At 45.3% G+C, this 17521-nt stretch overlaps 1 protein-coding gene across 1 annotated transcript in view; it reads left to right on the top strand.

The window, feature by feature from the left end:
* sspo (SCO-spondin) overlaps window positions 1-17521 on the top strand; it is a gene marked incomplete at both ends in the record, with an annotated part of 108249 nt that overhangs the window by 68223 nt on the left and 22505 nt on the right. The window contains 16 exons of the mRNA XM_083777654.1: window positions 1-125; window positions 354-400; window positions 753-923; window positions 1701-1877; window positions 3464-3625; window positions 3859-3983; window positions 5443-5582; window positions 6764-6810; window positions 7371-7625; window positions 10978-11139; window positions 12872-12988; window positions 13809-13947; window positions 14389-14591; window positions 15712-15882; window positions 16812-16939; window positions 17325-17482. The exon at window positions 1-125 is cut by the window's left edge and continues 28 nt beyond it. Coding sequence (XP_083633780.1) covers window positions 1-125; window positions 354-400; window positions 753-923; window positions 1701-1877; window positions 3464-3625; window positions 3859-3983; window positions 5443-5582; window positions 6764-6810; window positions 7371-7625; window positions 10978-11139; window positions 12872-12988; window positions 13809-13947; window positions 14389-14591; window positions 15712-15882; window positions 16812-16939; window positions 17325-17482 — 2327 coding nt within the window. The remainder of the gene's footprint in view (window positions 126-353; window positions 401-752; window positions 924-1700; window positions 1878-3463; window positions 3626-3858; window positions 3984-5442; window positions 5583-6763; window positions 6811-7370; window positions 7626-10977; window positions 11140-12871; window positions 12989-13808; window positions 13948-14388; window positions 14592-15711; window positions 15883-16811; window positions 16940-17324; window positions 17483-17521) is intronic.

Consider the following 17521-nt stretch of genomic DNA (forward strand, 5'->3'; position numbering starts at 1 on the left):
GACTGTCAGTTTGAGGAAGTTCAACACAAACCATGTGACCCGGGGCGCTGCCCCCCGCTCTGTCTCCATGACGACCGGGAGCTCAGTGTGGGAGACACCTGGCTCCAAGGGGAGTGTAAACAATGGTGAGACACACGCACGCACGCACTCACGCACGCACGCACACACGCACGCACGCACGCACGCACACACACACACACACACACACACACACACACACACACACACACACACACACACACACACACACACACACACCCACACACACACACGCAATGTTGTGATACTTGTTGTGATACTCTAACCACAAAGTTACGTGAGATTGATGAGATGGGTTTAATTTGTTCTTTCAGTACATGCACGCCAGAGGGAGATTACTGCCAAGACATTGACTGCAGAGGTGAGTACTATACTAGAAACTGCTAGTTAATTAATGCTGGCCAGCAATTTCATTCATATTATGTCACACACAGCTGTTCTTCGCACACACTTCATTATATTTAGAAAATACTATTGGTTAGCTAGTTGCAACCGGTTCATACATTTTTCCAGTCTTGTCATTTTGAAGATACTACAAGTTTGTTGGAGGATTCACAGGCAAAGCTAACGAGCTCTAGAGCACGCTATGTCGTCTCTGTCAGGAAGAAACCTTGTATCTCCATATTCTTTTCATGAACTAATGGGTGTTTTGGAAAAGTACAGTCGCATTGCAACAAGCTACTTTTTTAAACATGATCCTGTCTCCTTTCCAGTGGACGGTGATTGGACTCCTTGGTCGGTGTGGTCCGAATGCCCCGTGACCTGCGGGAGGGGAACGCAGGTTCGAACCCGTGCCTGTGTCAACCCGCCTCCGCGTAACAACGGCTCGCTTTGCAGCGGGCCGGAGAGAGAGGCCCAGGACTGTCGTACACCTCCCTGTCTGGGTACGTTTCATCTCACGTTGTCACTTCAGGGCAGGCGTTGAGCGAGCGGATATTCCACCAAAATAACAAATCTACAAGCTCGCCACCAGGCGTCGCATTGCGATTCGTTGTGAGCCTTTAGATGAGCTACTTTTGGCAGAGATGTTTGGTGTAGAGCACGGGTTCTCAATGTTTTTGGCTGGGGACCCCCGGAAATGCTTTGACAATGTCTCGGGACCCCCGCCCTGACCCCTCCCGACCCCCAATATTGACCCAATATTGACAATTAAATTGACTGCTACAATAACCTTAATAATAGAGACAATTCACCATAAATAAATTGTATTAAATACTGAAACCAGATATAATCATTAGGGAAGGTGTATGCATGTACTATGTGAGGTGAGGGTGCAGTCTAGAGCCTTCTGCCCTGTGGTCAACAAAGTATTATAGGGTTTATGTGTTGTCATTTTAAGAGTTTAATCTCATATTTCAATTTCAAGACTTTCATTACGGAATGACCAATGGAGCTGTGTGAAAATGCTGCTGGTATGATAATAAAGTTATAGATGATGCACCGATCTGTACTGTAGAAATAACAAGCAATATGCATTAGCTTTAATATACAGACTTTACCCTTTATCATTCAGGATCTATGACTAATATATAGGACCCGGTCCAAGTCCCAGTCCGGTCCAAATCTAATCTATTTATCATCTGTAAAAAGTCAAATTGGCCAGTAACTTAAGTTTAATGTTTCTCTGATCTTATACTGGTCCTGTGTTATCTGATCTCCAGATGACCTTTGCCCCTGGGTGCCATGGTCGGCGTGCTCTCGCACCTGCGGGGCGGGCTCGGTGTCCCGCCGCAGGGCGTGCGTGTGCGAGGAGGCCGGCGACGCCGCCTGTCCCCCCGAGATGGAGGCCGAGAGGCACCGAGAGGAGACCCAGCTGTGTTACAAACGGCCCTGTCCAGGTACACACCGCCGCAAACACGCACCACGAACATGACATCCTACACCCAGCCAGGACAGTTTGACTAATTAGTACACCTGTCACCTGCAACCACGGAGCCCACAACCAATCCATCACCTGGAGATCGGACGTTGTGTGGACAAACACTGGCCATGAGTTGATGTAACTGAGCTGAATCACACAGCTAATTACTGTACTAGGCGTGTAAACGATACAGTAACTCCATCGAACATATCATATTGTTTTGCAATGCAAATAATCAATTGTATCGATTCGATACTCTGACCAACAGCTGCCGTGTTACAGTAAGTGGTCGGATGGGTGGTCCACGAACGGTTTTGAGATTTCCAAGTGGGCTCCCACTCCCGTTGCAGCCCACTTGAAAATCAAACGGGCGGTATTAAAATAACTGCGGGCGGGCGCGGGCGGTCAGGATAAAACCAGCGGGCCCCGCAAAATCCTGCATCCTCCCGCAATTAACCAGATACAGAGATACACTTTAGCAAAATATGAATAACAGACATCTTCAGGCACGTTCCCAAAGCTGCCACCCCAGGCTGTCAATCATTAGTAATCACTCTGTGAGAAGTGCATGTGTGGAGTTGTTGCTTTTCCCTGTGGAATAACATGAAACAGAACACAAATATGAGTACAATTTGTTTACCAGTGCACCAGCACTCCGTGCAGCAGTCCGAGAGTGACACAATATAATAATATATATAGCATAATAGGCCTAATATAACACTTTCCCTCTATATGTGACTGATCAGCTCACAAATATATAACTGCTTGCTAAATCTCAGCAACTCTTTGGGTAAATGTCTTCAATCTCAATGGAAATATTGCCGGTTCAGCTGGTCTAAACAATACAATTGCGGGATGGTGCGGGACTAAATGGGACTGGCAGGAGTGGGATTAATAAATCACTCCCGTGCAGGGCTCTACAGTACACTCGATCATACCTGAGTAGGCCTGCTGGAACGCTGCCTTGAACAAAATGTAACAAACAATGACTTTCTGGGTCTTGATTTACTGCAATGCGGCATTAAAACATCAAGACACAGAGCAAAATTAACAGAACAAAGAAATGAAATTAATTAAAAAAGAAAATACAGAAAACAAAAGAAGACTCAAATGAACTCTCAACCACCTGTTCACTGTCTATTGGTGTCTATTGGTACAGTTTGTCTTTAGCAATAAACTACAAGTGGCTTGTGGTTATGAGCACTGTATCACTCACTAGGACTATATGATGCATAGATTTGAGACAATCGGTTTTTATTTGTGCTTGTTGGATGTTTGTTGAATGTCTTGTTGCTATGTTTTGGTGAGCAGCATATCCTTGGACCTAGCGCCTGTCTCAGTGTGTGTTGTTCTGTGTGCAGACCGTCCCTGTCCCATGTCAGAATGGAGTCTCAGTGTGTGTTGTTTTGTGTTCAGACTGTCCCATGTCAGAATGGAGTCTCAGTGTGTGTTGTTTTGTGTTCAGACTGTCCCATGTCAGAATGGAGTCTCAGTGTGTGTTGTTTTGTGTTCAGACTGTCCCATGTCAGAATGGAGTCTCAGTGTGTGTTGTTTTGTGTTCAGACTGTCCCATGTCAGAATGGAGCGACTGGTCTCCGTGCTCCTGTGAGTCTCAGCGGCAGCAGCGCCACCGTGTAGCTCTGTCCCCGGCCACCAGGGGACAACAGTGCACCCCCCTGGAAACGCAGAGCAGAGCCTGCAACCTCAGCCATTGTCACAGCGAAGGTAAATAACCTATATCTGAAATGTGCTGAAAGTATTGTGTGTGTGTGTGTGTGTGTGTGTGTGTGTGTGTGTGTGTGTGTGTGTGTGTGTGTGTGTGTGTGTGTGTGTGCGTGTCTGTGTCTGTGTCTGTGTCTGTGTCTGTGTCTGCCTGCCTGTCGTTGGTACTACTGGTCTTATGAGTGAGTTTAAGAATGTTTCCCAATAGCCTGACGTTGTTGTTCGTTGCCCCTTAGACTGTGAACCTCCTTTCCTGTACTCTGAATGTGGCGCCCCCTGTGAGAAGCAGTGTACACTGCAGGGACGACCGGAGCTGTGTGCTGATGTGAAGGAGTGTACTCCTGGCTGCTACTGCCCTCAGGTATACACTCATACTGTAACACTTCAACAACTGCTTTACTTGTCCAGCCACGTCACTCAACTACACACCTCTATATTACCTTGTTACTAGTCCAGACTGTTACTAGTCCAGACTGTTACTAGTCCAGACTGTTACTAGACCAGACTGTTGCCTCCCACAAAATTTAAATGCTTCCGGTCATACAGTCTGGAGCACGGAAGCTCTGATCAAGCGATAAAGCGCATCCGTTTCATCTTTACAGTCACGCAAATGTATCCTAATATAAATCAAAATCATCTAAGCATACAGTATATAGCTTCCTGCTTAGCAGAAATGGATATAAAAAAAATAAAAGGTAAAGAAGATATTTTAAAATATATTTTCCGAGAACAGAAATGACGAACAGATGCCAGCTTATACGTGTTCGGATTTTGGGTGTGTATTTCCAGACTCCATATAGCCATATATAATATAGATTGTGGAATAGTTAAAACCTTGTTACAGACTGTATGGGAAGGAAAGTCGAACTGGGGTCCTGCAAGCCTGTCATGCATTAGCGCCTATGTGGTGTGCACCCTATAACCAATCGGCCCCCGCCCACTCATATCTGCTTTAAATTGTGCTTCAGATTCACCCTTTCACACACCATAATAGCGGAACTGTTACACAATGTGGTGCACTTTCACACACAACTTTCTCCTCTGGAGTACGTTGTGTTTTAGTATCCTGCACACAAGCTACGAGGAGCTGGGGATTAAACCTGTAACCTTCCGGCTCCTAGATGGCTGCCACTGCCACCCCCCCAGTCTGTATTATTTTTCCATATTATCTGTTCTGGGACACGGTTTACTCCAAAGCACCTTTATTCATAATATTGGTTCTACCGGCAGTGTTCAAATTCATGTGTGACTCCTAAACTCAGGAGAAGAAATGTAAATGAACCTCAAATTGAACAGAGCCAGTCACCGGCAGACATGGTGCTGACACACAGGCTGTATCTTTAGAGAACAGTGACTACGGTATATTGGTACCAGTGCTATTCATAGACCCTCGTCACATTTTGGCACCACAATGCTGCTCGGTGCACTTTTCTGCTCTCTCTCTCTCTCTCTCTTTTTCACAGACTGAACCTCCACGGATACCTCTGTCAAACTTCTCAACAGCCCGCTATTGTGAAATGGCTTTACAATTTTGTAATGGCAAAACAATAGTAGTTTTAATAATTGATTCCTCCCCACATACTGTACATTTCAGCGTGTTGTTGTAACTGACTGGCTCACCTGCCAGTGAGGAGCCCCCACCGGGAGAATGTAGCATCAAATAGATAACAACTACAAGCTCACAACATGTCATCTTCCGGCAACGCAAGACTATGAAACCTCTGTCTTCTGATTCTGAACCACACAGAGTGAAGGACAGAATCTATACGTGATAATCCTGCATCCTATTGACGCTGTGTTTCGTCCTCCCTCCCATCCAGGGTCTGCTGCAGCAGAACGGCAGCTGTGTTCCCTTGGAGCAGTGTGGATGTGTCCACCTCCAGCACCAGGCTCCAGGACTCCCACCCACACCCGTCACTCTGCCCCAGGGAGCTGCCATCAGTATAGGCTGCAGTACCTGGTTAGTTACCCGTTGTACCCACTTCAATCCCCAGCATCCTTCCCTACTCTGGCTGGTCGTTTTTTTCATGTCATGTGAAAGCAGGGAATCATAGCTTCAAATTGGCATATTGGTTGTTCAGCTTGACCCACCAGTTTTGGAGATATGGCTTATAGAGTAATGTCTTGCAGAGAAACAGCGAGCTGAGAAAAAAGGCTTGAAAGGTTCACTTCTGTGGTCTCTAACATTACACCTAGCTACATGTTTAAGCATTTATTTCATATTTACATGTCGATTTCAGCTCTGACACTTATATCAGACATGCTCTATCAGCTCTAGTATGTGAAGAGCCTGCCTGTGCTATTAACTCATTTTTGGGGAAAATGCTGTATTTTGCGCGATGGCAGGCTCTCAGTCAAATCTGGTCACATTATGCAGCGATATTGTTGATTTACAAGCTCACAGCGCGTAACGCTTTGTGAGATTGAGCCTATTTTTTCGAAGAGATGGTCAAGATTGAAAAAAGACGTCCAAGTGCAGAGCCAACTCAGGTCCAGTTTGTTATGTCTAGAGGGTGGTTAATTAATGTGCTATTTGTTGTACAACAGAGTATCAGTAGGGTAGGGCTTAAGTGGCTAAAAAGTAGCATATTGGCATTGTCTCTTGGTGCACAAATGTTATGTGGACCATGTAACAACATGGTCAACAGCACTATTTGCAAATGTAGGCTACATTTGGTCACAAAGACAATTTAGACAAAATATGCTGCTGCCTGCTAATGAAGGAGCTTGTAGATGGGCTAATTATTTTTTGGGAAAATTGCAGATAGTTCTCCTGGCAAAAAATGATTGGTTAGGTAACTAATAGCAACTAAAATTACAACAAATAGGCTTCCTGTGCTGGCGGTGCGCTGAACGCACACGCGTTCATTCACTGGATGCAAAAAGTGTCGTTCTTGATTGTGTTACGCGCACACGAATCAGACAGAATTGCACGTGCTGTGCATGGGGACTTTTGATTTGGTAAAGCGCCAGGGCCTTCGGAGGGATTGATTTGGCACTGTGTGTAACATCTTTCTCATTCTCTCTCCCCTGTTTACTTTGCACACGCCACCAGTAGTAATATTCTCCGTCATGTACTGAATGTGGCATTTGAAGTGTTCACTCTACTGTATAATGACTGTGTATGGGTTTCTCCTCCAGCCTCTGCCACGATGGGACTTTGCTGTGTGACACCAGAGAGTGTGAAGGTGAGAAAGCAATGCAAAATAATCCACAGCATTAAAGAAAGTCTTAGATAATTGCTTTGAATAATCTTCAGCCAGTGATGGAAGAAGTATTCAATTTAGTTACATAATTAATAATGAAAGTATCAATTCCCCAAGTTTACAAGTAAGAATCCAGTATTCAATGCGACACGCTGTGAGCTTGTTGAGCTGTTATTTTCAAATAGCCAAAGTGTATAGGGCTGAAGTGGTTAATGCATGTTTTGTAAATAAATCTACAAAGTAACTAGTAACTAAAGTTGATAAATAATTGTAGTGGAGTAAAAGTATAATATCTCTGAATATAATAGAATATAACAATATAATCAATATAATATAATATAAATTATGCGATGTAGTGGAGTAGAAGTGTTGAAAATCGGAAATACTCCAGTAAAGGAACAATATCTCAAAATGTTGCTTAAGTAGGTACAATTCCGATTCTGTTTGTTTGTTTCTCATTCTGTTTCTTTTCTTCCTTCTCTCTCATCGCAATGCTCTCTCTTTCTGTCACCCCGTCCATCCGTGCGTTCCACCCACCTCAGTCATCCTCAGCGAGTGGTCGGAGTGGACCCCTTGCTCTCCGTGCATCCCCTCGCCTCTCTTGTCTTCCTCCTGGGGACATGGAAATTCGTCTTCTTCGAGTGCTGGCGACAGCGTCGGCATGGTGTCGGTTCAGAGGCGCTACCGGGCCTGCTTGGACCTGGACTCTGGTCTGCCCGTCCCCGGAGAGGAGGCTGACCAGTGTCCAGGACCGCTGGAAGAGGAGAGGCTCTGTCCAGATGCTAGTGTGTGCAGAGGTAATTTAAATAATGTATATTTAAAAAGTAAGACCACTCCTTTTTCCAAATCACTCCGCTCTGAACTTGTCAGCAGGAGTGTTCCTCTCTCTCTCTCTCTCTCTCTCTCTCTCCCTCCCCCTCCATTCAAAATACTTCACACAGGGTCGCCCTTGTTGTCAAAGAGAAAACTTAACTAATGGGATATAGTTCGCAGAAGTTCACTTCCACTAAAGTTCCTTTGATGTATGTCCTCGTTTTTCAGCCCTCTACGGTCTGTGGTGCAGCATTGAAAAATGAGGCACAGACACACTGTGGGGAACCAGTCAGACAGGCATGGCACAGCCAAACTGCAATGAATTACAGTCTGTATTAATAAAGACAATCTGCTCTGCCTTCCTCTGTTCGGCAGTGCGTGAATCTTTTTCTACGTCTGAGCATAGACATGGCAACGGCCTGTCTGCCTCTGATTGGCCTACCGACACTGCCCGTCTTGCCCCCATGGTCTCGGAGTGTGGTACACTCTCAAAGTCACAGACCTGTAAAGGTCCATTTGGTTCATAAGCATGGTTCCCCCCTGCAAGCACCCCACTTCGAGAACCACTGTTGTATAGAGCGCCGCAGTCCCTCCCCCTTTCAGAAAAACGAGTGGCCCAGGAAATGAAAACCCAATGCATTCTCCCATCGGCACTTCTTATTTAATTTATTTAAAGACGGTTACGCCGCGGACAAAGCCAACTCGGATCGTGACAAATCATGACAATGAACACAATGTTTTGGACCGATCAAATCATTTATAAGACGAAAAACAAAACAAATAGTGTTGTCTCCTGACTTTCTTTGCTTCTTTCTAATGATTTGATCGGCCCAAAACATTGTGTTCATTGTCATGATTTGTCACGATCCGAGTTGGCTTTGTCCGCGGCGTAACCGTCTTTAAATAAATTAAATAAGAAGTGCCGATGGGAGAATGCATTGGGTTTTCATTTCCTGGGCCACTCGTTTTTCTGAAAGAGGAAGGGACTGCGGCGCTCTGTAGAGGAGAGAAATAGAGAGGGAAACACCGGTGGTAGAACTCACAGACCAGACGCCAGGCACTTCTAATGATACTGTAATGATGATGCATCCTTGAAGCACTTTTCATGAAGCGAGTTCCCTCGAGGGGACAATTACCAGTTTACTTTTGATGATTGGTTCGGGATGTGTTTCAGTTCAGAGACAGGTCCAAGGTTATCTTTTATTATCCCACTTTATTATCCCACTAAATTGTTATGTGGTTCACATACGGTACAAACGCAATACTCACAGGAGGAGAGCTACTGTATGAGAGTTGCAAGTGTGCAAATGTACAGGAACGTGCAACGAATGCAAAGTGTCCCTATTTTTGGCATGACTCCCCCTGAGATCTTTGCGAGTCATTTGCAAAAGTTTCGACGGATTCAGTGAAACGTCAGTAAAAGAGTAATCAACTCAGTAGAAAAAATAGAAAAAAAAGAGTGCAGAAAACTGCAGATCTATTCTAGGGGGAATAGGGTCTTTGCTGAACATTTTGGAGGTAGCATCTACATGCTATTCGAAACAGTTTGTTATGAAGAACACTACCCAAATATTTGTAGGTATCTACAAAGTCAATGTCCACACCTTTTATAACGGTGGACAGAGCTTGGTTGTGACTTTCTGAAATCAACGTCCGTCACTTTCCTTTTGGACACGTTAAGATGGAGAAAAGAGTCACAAAGTCATCCACCACCGACCCGCAATCACGTCTCCCTCCTTCAAGAAGACTTACAGTAACCGAATAATCAACAAACCTTTGAATGTGTCAGTTCTTATACGTCGCTGCCCCGCTCATTAGTGTACATTGTACAAGATGTAGCGATGGGGAGAGACAGCAACCTTGAAGGGAACCGGGTGATGGATGGAGTCGATTTCAGAGAGAACGTTAACTCTAACACGCAATCAGATAAAAAGTCCATTATCCATCCAGTCAGATAAGAATCGAGGTTAAAATAACAGATAAACCTCTCTGCACTCAGGAACGGCTCCATGGATGGTATTGAATGCTGAAGACAAGATAAATCAATAAATACAAGTCTGGCATGCATATTGAGCCCCTCTAATGTTGGTACCGAAAATGCTAATTTTGAATTATTCCCTATACCCTATTTGAAATCCTACTATAAATGCACCACATCTCTGTCTGTGTGTGTGTGTACAGAACCACCACAAAAGGCTCTGGTCATGCTCTGCCAGTGGGCCTAATGAGCCTAAATCCCCTCACCTATGCAATTTCCAGCCTCTGCCTCAGCCAATTGATTGCCATGGCAACCCCACACCTGCCAATTGATTACTTAACCACTCCACTTTTCACAGTCAGTTTGCACTCTTCAAGCACAGGCAGACAGATACAGAGATATCCATATACAGTATGGGCACAAAAGGGACACAGACAGATAGTTAAAAAGGGTGCTATGACAAGTTGACAACAGGTATTATTAGGTTCCCACGTTGCATCGTTCTCAAGTAGGCCGGTGGCCGACGGGCACGTACAGGTCTAGTATAGTTATCTGAGTTTCATCTGCTACTTTCACTATTATTGATATTTTTTTGAAAGGTTTGGAAAAGGTATTTTAATATATATTTTTAAACTACTCAAGTACAAATTTGAGTTAAAGGGATTGTGACATAAAAAAAAGTATTGCCTACAGTTTTAAAAATCGGAGCTATCCCTTAAGTTGTTGTTACCTTTATTGTAACATCACAGGTTTACAGAAGTCAAAAAGTGTTTGTAGTGAAATTCGTTTTCGTGCAAATTAGCGAACAACGGGCGCAGGAGGAGAGGAGCTTTATAGATCCCTGAAGGGAAATCAGGTCATATACAGCAGTAGGGATAAGAAATATCAATACTGGCTAGTGATTTAGTATTCCGTTTTTGTTGTTGTGTGTAAGAACATAAATCCTTTATATGAGCAAATATAGGAAATGTCAGGAAAAGCATCCATCCATCCTGGCTTCCTTCGTCTTATTCCCTCTTGGGTGATTAGTGGAAAAGAAGAGTTTTTCCAAAAAATATAAAAAATAAAGAGAGAGAGAAATGCCTGCCTGCCTGTCTCTGCAGGGAGTCATAAAGGTTGATTGGATTTGCAGTTGGGTGTGTGAAAAGGAGGAGTGATCCCTCATTTCATTTCATCTGTAGCCGTTCATCTGTTCCCCCTGCCCCCTTCACTTGAAATCAAATAATGTGGCAATTAATGTCAGTTGAGGTTGAGGTGAGACTGTTGAGACCGCGGGAGAACTGATATCAAAGTTCCAGGCACCTTGGCTGGTAATCCAGTCTGGCAGTGTGTCTTATATATACTTCCCTTCCATGCAGACGTGTGCCAGTGGAGTGCGTGGAGTCCGTGGGGCGTGTGCGCGGAGCCGTGCAGCGGCGGTGTCCGGCAGCGACATAGGCGGCCTCTGGCCTCTCCTCTGGGACCCCACTGTGGGAGCCAACAGACCCAGAGCCAGAGCTGTAACACAGGCCTCTGCCCAGGTAACATACTACATCACACTCACACAGGCCTCTGCCCAGGTAACATACTACATCACACTCACATCTATACACACAGGCCTCTACCCAATCTGATTCCATGTGACTTGTATGTGACCTGTCTGCATTTAGACTTATTTAAACAAATCTGATTTCAGTCCTGATGTAGCACAGATCAGGCTAGATTTGGCTGCCAGTGTAAATGAGGTCCTCAGACTCTTTAGTGCCCTGATTGCTTCCGACCAAATTCAGTCTGACATATCATTCATAAACCTTTTTTGCGGTGAGGTGACCTTTGTGCATGAATGAATATATTGGTTTAGTTTATTTAAATGAATATGGATTAATGTAAAAATGGTAAATGGTGCATTTATATAGCGCCTTTATCCAAGGCACTTTACATAGATTTGCTCAAGGACACTTCGACACTAACTCTGGGGGAGCCCGGGTTTGAACGGCAACCTTGCGGTTTCCATCTGGTCACTCTACCCCTGAGCCACCGCCGCCCGACATGGTGAATTCTGGAATATGAATTGTTGAATATGGAATCATATAGCCTATTATTATATAGCGTATTGACAATTATATTTTGATGACAGCAGCACTTGCTCTATATAACGTTTTGCAACCACAGCTATAGTGATGTTTGTGTATAGGTACTATTGCACACACATTGACTGTTGCTCCACTTCATTTCCCATCTGTTTCATTTCGGATTCCTGCAAATCACTATCAACCTTTTAAACAACCTCGGATAAAATAAATCACTTAAATCTGTCTAAACGCTCCGTGTTCTGGGGATTGTCTGATGTCGATTGAGGCTGCACACCTTCGTCGGATACAAGCTTAAGAACCACTAGAGAACATACAAATTTGATGAGGAAGATTGCCCTTATAAACCAGGTTGGGGGAAATTGGCTAGACCCACGAGGCTCCAGAAATGACTCAACATTAAGTCAGTGTAACGAAGTGTGGAATAGGGATGAGTGTGTGGCGAGATTACTTCAGACGTAAATGGTGCATTTATATAGCGCATTTATCCAAGGCGCTTTACAGAGATTGTGCATTACATTCACCCATTCACACACACATTCATACACCGATGGCAGCGGAAACCATGCAAGGCACCAACTAGCACATCGGGAGCAATTAGGGGTTCAGTGTCTTGCTCAAGGACACTTCGACAGTAACTCTGGGGGAGCCCGGGTTCGAACTGGCAACCTTACGGTTACCATCCAGGCACTCTACCCCTGAGCCACCGCCGCCGCCGCCCCCGTGACCAGAACGTTTTTTTTTGTTGCTTTGGGCTGTTTTTACAGTTTGTGTGTTCTTGGGAGGGGGGGGGGGGGGGGGGGGGGGGAGAGCATCAGTAACTATTAAGTACATGTACTCAAGAACTGTACTTAAGTACAATTTTGAGGTATTTGTACTTCACTGGATTATTTCCAATTTCCAATACTTTTACTTACTCCACTACATCTCAGAGTCATATACACTACAATTATTTGAAAACTTTAGTTACAATGTTACTCAATGTAAATATTGACTAATGTAATACAAAGCCTACATTAACCACGTCAGCAGGCCAGCAATCCAGCAGGCCTATATACATTTCGGCCAATTTACAAGATCACAATGCATCACGATGCGACGCATTACGTTGTTGTATAGATCAGACTTTTTCCACCACTGGGAGAGAGTGAACTGAACTGTGTGTCCCTGCATGGCGTCTCAGGTGAACGCTGTGAGGACAGAGGGCGGATCTACCACGAGGGCTGTGCCAATCAGTGTCCTCGGAGCTGCACAGACCTGTGGGACCACGTGCAGTGTCTGCAAGGAGCCTGTCACTCAGGTACACTTGTCTGCTTCATCGTCTAGTCATTAATCATTAACACTATAGTCTGACTAGATTTATCTACGTTTAAATTAGCTTTGCAATGTGCACCGTAATGCTCTTATCTCACTTGTTCACTTGTTCTTTTCTTTCCATTACTAATTCTCTCTTTTGATGCATCTCTCTATGTCGTTCCTTTGCCCCCTAACTTTCTAACCTTTCTTTCATTCCTTCCTTCCTGACTTCGTTCGTTCGTTCGTTCCTTTCTTTGTTGTTTCTTTCCTTTGTTGTTTCCTTCTTTCCTTCCTTCCTTTGTTGTTTCCTTCCTTCCTTCCTTCCTTCCTTCCTTCCTTCCTTCCTTCCTTCCTTCCTTCCTTCCTTCCTTCCTTCCTTCCTTCCTTTTCCTTCCTTCCTTCCTTCCTTCCTTCCTTTGTTGTTTCTTTCCTTCCTTTGTTGTTTCCTTCCTTCATTGTTTCCTTCCTTCCTTTGTTTCCTTTGTTGTTTCCTTCGTTTCTTCTTCTTCCTTCCTTCCTGTCCTTCGTTAGTTGTGGTATTATCAAACGCCCTCGCTGACGGTGTTTGTGTATATTTACTGGGGACTTCATGTACAGTCTTGGTGTTATGTTGCTATTATGTGCTACTGTATGTTGTTCTGTGAAGATGAATGTCCCTGAGGGTATAATAAAGACATTATTATTCCTTCTTCCCTTCATGTCGTGTGTGTGTGTATACGTGCATGCTTGTGCGTGCATGTGTGTGCGCGCGTGTCTGTGTGCGCACGCGTGTGTGTGTGTGCGTGCGTGTGCGTCTGTGTGTGTGCGCGTGTGTCTGTGTGTAGGCTGTAGATGTCCAGAGGGCCAGTTGCTCCAGGATGGTGTGTGTGTTCCGGTGACAGAGTGCCGCTGTGGCGTTCCGTCTGGGAACGGGACGGTGGAGTTTGGGCCCAGAGAGGAGCTCCCTCTGGACTGCAACACCTGGTCAGTATGGTTGATGTATTGGTCTCTGTTTCATCTCAAAGGGCAGCCTCGTGCATCAAAGAGCTCCGTTCACTGCGCCAAAAGATTGGCGTTTTCTTGAAAAATGTCAGTGAATCGGCAAAATACAACATCCAGAGAGATTTAAAAAGACAGCCAATATAGATACCTAATCTGACTCCATGCAGAGTTAAGGCAATTTTATTTTTGACACTTTGACACAAAAGTTATGGTCGACATTTAAAAATGTGAGGGTTAGGTATAGATAAGTAAGGTATAGATGTGTCCCCCCCCCCCCAAGTGTCCCTTTGATCATGATGTGATACATGATGAAAGCGCCAAATTAAAAATAAATTAGCCAAAGACTCATCATCTTTCCCCTCTCTGTCTGTCTCTCTGTCTCTCTCTCTCTCTGTCTGTCTGCCTCTCTCTGTCTCTCTCCAGTGTTTGTGAGAACGGCACACTGGTGTGCACGGGGCTCCCTTGTCCGGTCTATGAGCCTTGGAGCCAGTGGGGCGCCTGCTCTGCTTCCTGTGGGCGTGGTCAGAGGACGAGGACACGCCCCTGCCAGGACACCGTGGGCGGTCCTCCCTGTAACGTAACTAATACGACACACACAGAGAGCTGCGCACTGCCCCCGTGCCCAGGTATGGAACCACACTCACGCACGCATGCACACACACACACGCACGCACGCACGCACGCACAATTTTGACGCATTATTGTGTACTATAATTGAGTATTTCCAATTACCAAATATTGTACTTTTACTCTTTACTTACCGGTAGTTAATAGTTACTTTTTAGATTTAGATTTCTATTACGAAACATACATTAACCACTTCAGCCCTATATACATTTCAGCCATTTGAAAATAGCTGTATAGTGATACATAGTGAGCTTGTAGATCTGCTATTTTCAAACGATTTTTATACATTTGAAATGGGACATTTTTACTCAGGACAACTCAAGAATGGATCATGGAATATATATTTATTGAATAATGAGCAATGAGCAATATATATTTATTATGATTTGGCGATGAATTGGATCTGCTTTTTAGATATACTCAGATCAAGCGCATCATTAGGGACCAACCTTAGGGACTCCAAATCCGCCGTACCTAAACAGCAGATCCAAAACGACAGGCGGTACTGTAGCTAAGGTGGAGGAGGCTGAGCACAGCAGCAAAGGTGTTGCATACAGCAGCACAGCAGAATCGGCAGCAGCAAGCAAGTGGGAAGAGCAGTGCAAAACGTCTAGTTTAAATAGTCGGTATATAAGAGTGTGTGACAGGCGCGATGCTCATTACTTTGTACTCAAGTAAATTATGAATTTCCTGACTTTTACTTGTAACAGCGTATTTCCATGTTGCAGTATTGATACTTTTACTTAAGTACAAAATGTGATTACTTTTCCACCACTGCATGCACGCAGGCACGTACATAAAGCCACGTAAAGCCCTGATTTTTGAGTGGTGCAACCACTCCTACAACTAGCAATGTCCGTGTACCTGTGTACCTGTGTACCTGAATCAGTGGTCAGGAGCACGAGTATGTGACTTATTAATACCAGTAGGGGTCGCCAGAAACAGAGAGAGGGGTAGTGCTGTGTCTGCTGGCTGCTAATGAGAGAGAGAGAGAGAGAGGGGGGGGGAGGGGAATTGCACCACTCAGTTCACACGTGTGTGATTTTTGTAAAAAGCTTGAGAACCACTGCTTTAAAGCCCTGCATCTTCCTCTCCCTCCCTCGTCCTCCTCGGTGTCAGCGAGCTGCGTGCTGAGCGAGTGGTCGCCGTGGAGTGACTGCAGCGCCTCCTGTGGCGGCGGGGTGTCGGTGCGGAATAAGACAGTCCTGAGGGAGGCGGAGCCTGGCGGGGCGTCCTGCACTGGTCCACTGGAACAACACACTGTCTGTAACACCAACAGCTGCCTGCCAGGTAACGCACGCACGGACGCACACACGCACTCACACACGCACGCACGCACGCACACACGCACGCACAGGCGGACTGTTTTTAAGACAGTCCGACTAGTTCCAGCCCTTGAACACATATACCTCATGCACATGCAAATGTCCTCAGCTGGCAAATTCCAGAGTGATTATTGTTTTGCAAGTATACCCACGTGCAGAGATGGCATGTGCAAGTGGTTGGTATTTCATCACACACACACACACACACGCACGCACACACACACACACGCACACACACACACACACACACACACACACACACACACACACACACACACACACACACACACACACACACACACACACACACACACACACACACACACACACACACACACACACACACACACACACACAATCGGCTTCTCTCTGCTTTCCTCTCTCTCGGGTGCTGCTGTCTAGAGCTAAAATGCAATTACAATAATCAAACTCATGCCGATAATTGTTGAGGGATTGCTTGTAATTATGCAAAGGCATGCAGATATAAGAGGTTTATAATTTTGTTTAGGCTGTCATAAAAGTTCGTTTTACCTCCAACAAATTCTCTTTCGTGTTGACGGTACTCAATGAAGTGTGACTGGTCTAATGGTTTTCAAATAACAGTAATTGTTAGCAAATGTAGTCTATTCACTGACCGGTGGTAAATGATTCTGCATGACTTTCGTGGTACTCTCAAATCATCTAGACAAACGATGAGCGTATTCATCAAAATTTCATTTTAATTTTATGTTTCTCATTTTGGGTATTGTTATGCACTAACCTGCATTATGAGTACTTATGAGTGCTTATAACTGTAATTCAGTGTTTTAAGCAGATTATAATGCATTATACAACATGGACTTTAACCACACACATGTATTGTACATTAACATGCATGTGTATCTATCATTCCAGAGTGTCCTGGTGGCCAGGTGTTCAATGTGTGTGCTGGTTCCTGTCCATATATCTGTGAGGACCTGTGGCCACAGACACAGTGCATACCTGGGCCCTGCACCCCAGGCTGTACCTGCCCTCCTGGACAGGTGTGTACACTACACTACAATACACTACACTACACTGTATGTGTGCGTGCGTGCGTGCGTGCGTGCGTGCGTGCGTGCGTGCGTGCGTGCGTGCGTGCGTGCGTGCGCGCGTGCGTGCGTGCCTGTGTGTGTGCGTGCGTGCGTGTGACTGACTAGACCTGGATTGTGTTGAGCTTTTCTTTTACACTTGCGTTGTGGCGCCCCTCATGAGCAGACTTGGAGCAGACCTGTCGTTGATCCAGGTGAAAACGTCTGTGTCTGAAAGGACCTTTATACTGTATATCAAACTGATCTGTCTGTGTCTGTGTCTGTGTCTGTGTCTGTGTCTCTGTCTCTGTCTCTGTCTCTCTGTCTCTCTGTCTCTCTGTCTGTCTGTGTGCCTCAGGTGTTCAACGGTGGCTCCTGTGTGCCCCATGACGCGTGTCCCTGCTCCCCGCTGTTCCTGACCTCTGGTAACCTCAGCTGGAACGCCAGCCTGGCGGGTAATATCAGCGAGGCTGCGATGCCCCCTGGAACCAGCATACAGCTTCTGTGTAACACATGGTACGACAAGCCCCGTCGCCAACACGCCGTAACGCATGC

The sequence above is a fragment of the Protomyctophum parallelum genome, assembly GCF_964188405.1.
Source record: "Protomyctophum parallelum genome assembly, chromosome: 12".
Lineage (NCBI taxonomy): Eukaryota > Metazoa > Chordata > Actinopteri > Myctophiformes > Myctophidae > Protomyctophum > Protomyctophum parallelum.